Genomic DNA, 5,588 nt, shown 5'->3' with positions numbered 1-5,588 from the left:
CGAAATTTGCTAAACTTATGCCAGGGCTGCGTTCAGCCCCGACAAAACGGTGCAAAAGTTTTTTAAACGGAAACGGTGGTGCGTTGTCTAGCACACCTTCCTAAGGAAAGGATATGGACCAGAAGACACTGCAATTACTAAATGATATTGAGACAGACTTAAAGGCACAATATGTAAGATTAATGTAAATAAACATGTGCAAACAATATACTTGCTCTTGTGAATTTCTTTTGATGTTAATTACATTGTGCAAGCTGTCTCTGTAATACCGCGTGGTTTATATAGCCTACATGTTGCTGCTGATTGGGGCTGACATTTTTGACACACCCACCAAACAAGAGAAAAGGTATCTCAAACCCCGTTTGCAACCCGGAAACCGTAGCAAAACGTTGCGCACCGGGTTGAGCTTGAACTTGCCCCAGGTTTCCAAAAGGTTTCCGAAACAATCCGCTTGCCATTGGTCACGCTAACAAATAGCCCCGCCCCAAACTCACGCCATTAATTAAACCGATTTTTTTTTTGTCTCACCTTGACGCATTTAGAGATTTGGACGTGCGCGCACAGGTGTTTATTCTCTCTTTGCTCATCTAATAACTTTCTCCTCTCTCCTCGCCTTATTACTCCTCCCACTCCTCATCTCTATATCTTCCTCCTCCTCATCATCCACGGAACACCCACGCGCTTCTCCATTCCCCTCCAGTCTCGCGTCGCGCGATGACGCTGACCTTTGCACGCGTCGCGAGAGTATTCATTATAAATGGACATCTGAGATTTGATGGAGCATCTATCGGCTGAGATTCTCCTCCTCCGCTCAGTCTCTCGCTTCATCTCGCTCTCCTCCATCGGTTTCCACCGCGATGGGAAATTGAATAAAGTTGGCCGAGGGCATCTGGAGCCGCGAAGGATGTAAACCTGAGGGAAACGCGGATCGGGTTTCACGCAAACGCGCAGCCATGCAGGAGATCCTTGCGCTGACTTGAGGAAACCTCCGACGCGTCCATTTAGTAAACGACTCATGCCGAGACGTTTGCGGAATGGAATCGAAGTGAGTTCGGAGGCGATCCGAATCATGGATGTGTTCAGCTTCGTCAGGATGCCCAAACTAGCAGGGTGAGTCTGAGACGCAGCCGCAGTCATTTACACCAATTCACTTTCTTCACGTGTTTATAACGCACTGAGTGATTGTCAGCGCTATGGGAAACATGCAGGAGTGATGTCAGGGGAATTGATGGATAACGCCGCTGTCGCATCTCCTCTCCTCCTTCATTCATTCAGAGCGGAGTGCATTTGGAAAGGCTCCTTATATGCTTCTTCGTTCAAACGCGACAAATTTACTGAGGAATAATGCTGAATGTTGCAGCTGCCGCTCAATGCGATGGTGAAAATGAATCTGGAAGCTCCAGAAAACAGTCAGTCACTTCACAGTGCGCGAAATCTGCGCGTTTTTCATTGACTAAGCAGTAGATTTGGAGGTTACTGCATGTAGCAACAAACTATATTCTCTGAAATATTTATAACAAATATTTATTTATAATGTATTCTATTTATAAAATATCTATTTTTATTTACGTACACATATTTTTTTAAATGATAAATATTTATGTGTTGCTATTTTTTTATACATAATATTTATTCTAATAGAAATCTGTGCATTATCCATTGACAAAGCAGTAGATTCGGAGGCTACTGTAGTAACAGTAGACATATATAAAATATTTTAAAAAGTAGTTGATTTTTATATACTTTATTTATAAATATTTATTTGCTTATACATTTTTATTTTTATGTACATTTAATATGCATATTTTATTTGTAAACAGTTTTTTTTACATAGTATTTCATCTAAATTCAGTATTTTAAATTAATAGAAATTTGCTTTATCCATTGACTAAGCACATTTGTAGATTTGGAAATTACTGTAGCAACAGTTGACAAACTATATTATATAAATATATAATATATATAATATATTTATATTTATGTACCTAAATTTATATATTTTTTACTAATGTATTTATATAAAGTATTTATTGTTTAAGCTATTCACATATAATTTACATAAAATGGACAAACTATATTATAAAAATATAAACATTCAGTATATTTATATCATTTTTTAATATAATTTATTTATTAATTAAAAATAATTATATATATATATATATATAAATGAAAGGTTTAATATAATGTGCACATTTTTATTTAGAAATAAATATTTATAGTTTGCTACTATTTTCTTTTTTACATAGTATTTATCTAAATTCAGTATTTTTAAAAGAACAGAAATGCATGCATTATCCATTGACTAAGCAGATTTGTAGATTTAGAGGTTACCGTGGCAACAGTAGACAAACTATATTGATGAAACAAGTAAATTTGATCAATTTATTACTCATTTATACAACAAAATATATCACAAACAGCATATATTGCTGTATTGCTATAGTATATGAAATCACTTCATTTCAATCATTTTTGTGTAGCTTTCTGTCTGTCATTGTATTATATATGAACTCATAAGCCACTCTACTCTGTATATATTGCTATGGGCCATTATAAAGCCCATGCCCAGGTTGATGATGAGAATGGTGTTTTGTGATTTAATTTGCCTCCATGCATACAGTGGCGTAACATGTAAGCCGTGTGCATGCGCAGTGCTGTCCAGTTAAGCTCATTTCATCCTGTGACTGTCTAAACTCCATAACCTGGTTGGCTTGTTTGATTTTTCTTGATTTTATCCAAGCTAATCCTCCTAAAGGATTGGCCCCTGGATCTCGCTGGCATCGTCGCCACCGTCCAGTGCTCATAATGACAGCCTGTTTATTCGCCAAAATAATCACACAGTATTAAAACCGATAATAAATGTATAGAAGAGCTCTTTATTTCATGCAGCAGCTTTGCGTTTGCTTTGTGTGTGAAAGAGCGATTGTGTGTTTGTGTGAAGGGCCTGCTTGGACTGCTTGTTGTGGACTGATGTGAGTTTGTGAGGATATTTAGCCAAGATGTGTCTGTGGTGGAAGTTGAAATGGAGCGGCTGATGGTTTGTGATGCATGGGAAATATTTTCTGTTCAAAAATGTTTCGCAAAATGTTCAAATTCTGCAGAGAACCCTTTTATGGTTTAATGTTTTAATAAGCAGAGTCTGCAAAAATGGAAATTCTGTCATTATTTACTCTCCATTTACTTTCCAGTTATTCCAAACCAAGTCATTTCCATGTTTTGTTGTTTTTTGTTGCTTGGAACACAAAATGGGAAATTTTGAGGAATATACACTCTGTGTACATATATGGAAAACATGGAAATTTTGTGGGTTTTTTCGAATATGATTTTCTATTAGAGCTGCACAATTTGAGGGAAAAAATGGGGAATTTTTTTTTCTCCTTATAATTATTGTTAGTGTTGTTTAAAAATGTTTTATTTTATTTTTAAAATCCTGGTTTGCTGTGCTTGTGTGTAGGGCTGCACAGTTTGGCCAAAATTTTGTGACCGTATCAATAAAATAAACAAAGGATGATTATATTGCTATAATAAATAAAATTGGAAAAAAATAAATAAATAAAAAAAATATTTAATAATAAATGCCTTTCCATTTTGATGAGATTTTTAAAGGGAGAAAAAAGTTTGGCAAAAGGCGGGTTCGAACTCGGGTCAATCACGTTCTTGATATACTAAAATAACTCAAACTAAAGCTAAAATAACAAATATGACAATATATATATATAGACATATTAAACTAATAACTAATAAAATGACAAACACAACCAAATTACAAAACATTTAAATGAAAACAAAAATATTAAAAGAAAAATTAATTCAAAATATGAATAAAAACTGTAATGGTACTATATATAATGATATATAATAGTATTATATTACAATAAAAAGTTCTGACATAGAGCTACTGTATCATATGACTGATTTTTATGTTTTTTTTTTTTAATTCAGCTTGACATTTGTGGTCAATGTAAACTATTGTACGTGTTCTGAATCTGATCAAATAAGAACATGAAAGTCTGCATCAATATGAGGATGAATAAATAACCACAGAACTTTCTGGTTCCCGTTAATCGTCCCGTTGATCGTCATGTGATCTTTCTGAAGCCATCCTGCTGTTCTTGTGTTCTTATGAACTGTAATCTGCTGCCTTCCTAATCTCCTGCAAACAAAAGAAAAAAAGCAGACTCTGGGGACTAAATTAACATAATCAACTCAAGTCTTTAAATTGACCATATCACCAAAGGGCAAATGCTTGATTGTATTTTCAGTGTAAAAGCTTCCAGCCGCAGATCTGGCTGTGTTTGGACTTTGGCAAGATGGGCTGAAGGTTAAAGAGCGCTTCATCTTATTTCTGAGACGGTGCATGAAAAGCAGCACTTTGGAGAGTTATGAAAGCATCATCTTTAATTCATGCATCTCTGCTGAAGTGCAGCGGTGCTGAGAAAGAATAGAGTCTAGATTAGAAACAGCCCTGACCAACAACAACAAGACTGATGTCTGGCTGCTTCTGCTCACATCTGCACTTTCACATTGAAGCAGTCACTGCTGGATCTTGTGCTGCATGTTTTCGTCTTAACATCTTTAAAAGGGAAATCATTTGTGTAACACTGTTGCTCACCTGATCATTGAGACTAAAAGATAAAAAAAAAAAAATGGAATGCATGCATGCTGTTAAAAGGAAAGTTGTATCCAAAACTGAAAATCGTCATTGTCATGTTGTTCCAAACCCATATGCTGATATTTTAGTCATTATTCACTGACAATCTTGCCAAAGATATTTGATTGACTTCAGAAGATGTAGTGCACATGTCTTATGGACTTATGTTGTTTTTATTTTCCATAAAGTTTTAGTAATTGTGTTGTTTTTCATTTGTATTAGTTTGTTTTTATTAAGCTACTTGATTTTTTAATTATATAGTTTTAATTAATTTTAATTTAAAATGTAGTTATTTTATTTTAAATATTAGTATTTTTTTTATTATAGTTAATGCTTATTTCAAGTAAAAAAAGTTGTAATGAAATGGTTTTAGTTTTAGTGAAATATAATAAACAAGCAATGGACTGACTCTTGACAGATTTTCTGTTTTCTACAGAAGAATGGCAGAAATATTTAGACTAGTGTTAATTTTGTCACCTTTTTTTTAAATTATAGTCTTAGTCCTGTCTCAGATGTCCTTTTTGGTTTTTATCATATTTAGTCAGTCTAATTTTAGTCAATAAAAATGTCATATTTTAGATGCACAATGCTGCATAATTGTTAAACTGATAATCACAACTATTTTGCTGAAAATTACTGATCGTGAGTGTTGTCATTTGAGATGTTACATCAGAATTATTGCACTTTAAGCTCTAATATTGTGACTATAACCACATGCACATTGTTTATTTTACCTCACAGAGTTTCCTGATTTATTAAATTATCATATAAATGAACACACTCTCTAAATCATGCAAACTCTTAAGTGTTATTGTAGTACCATTGAGATACTATTATAATTTTAATTACTATTTTGAATCTCATTTTTATATTTTCCATTTTCATTTTAATTTAGTAATTTTTTTTATATAATTTTAATTTAAATATATATATA

At 33.6% G+C, this 5,588-nt stretch overlaps 1 protein-coding gene across 1 annotated transcript in view; it reads left to right on the top strand.

The window, feature by feature from the left end:
- The first annotated feature begins 503 nt into the window (after nt 1-503).
- The window catches only part of LOC107691261 (FERM and PDZ domain-containing protein 4-like), a 65,549-nt gene continuing 60,464 nt past the window's right edge, over nt 504-5,588 (top strand). Inside the window, exon 1 of the mRNA XM_016489774.1 lies at nt 504-1,110. Coding sequence (XP_016345260.1) covers nt 1,016-1,110 — 95 coding nt within the window. The 5' untranslated portion in view covers nt 504-1,015. The remainder of the gene's footprint in view (nt 1,111-5,588) is intronic.

Source organism: Sinocyclocheilus anshuiensis, unplaced genomic scaffold (assembly GCF_001515605.1).
Source record: "Sinocyclocheilus anshuiensis isolate Anshui unplaced genomic scaffold, SAMN03320099.WGS_v1.1 scaffold394, whole genome shotgun sequence".
Taxonomy (NCBI): domain Eukaryota; kingdom Metazoa; phylum Chordata; class Actinopteri; order Cypriniformes; family Cyprinidae; genus Sinocyclocheilus; species Sinocyclocheilus anshuiensis.
The sequence above is the reverse complement of the archived record's forward strand: the minus strand, read 5'-3'. Positions and strand labels throughout refer to the sequence as shown.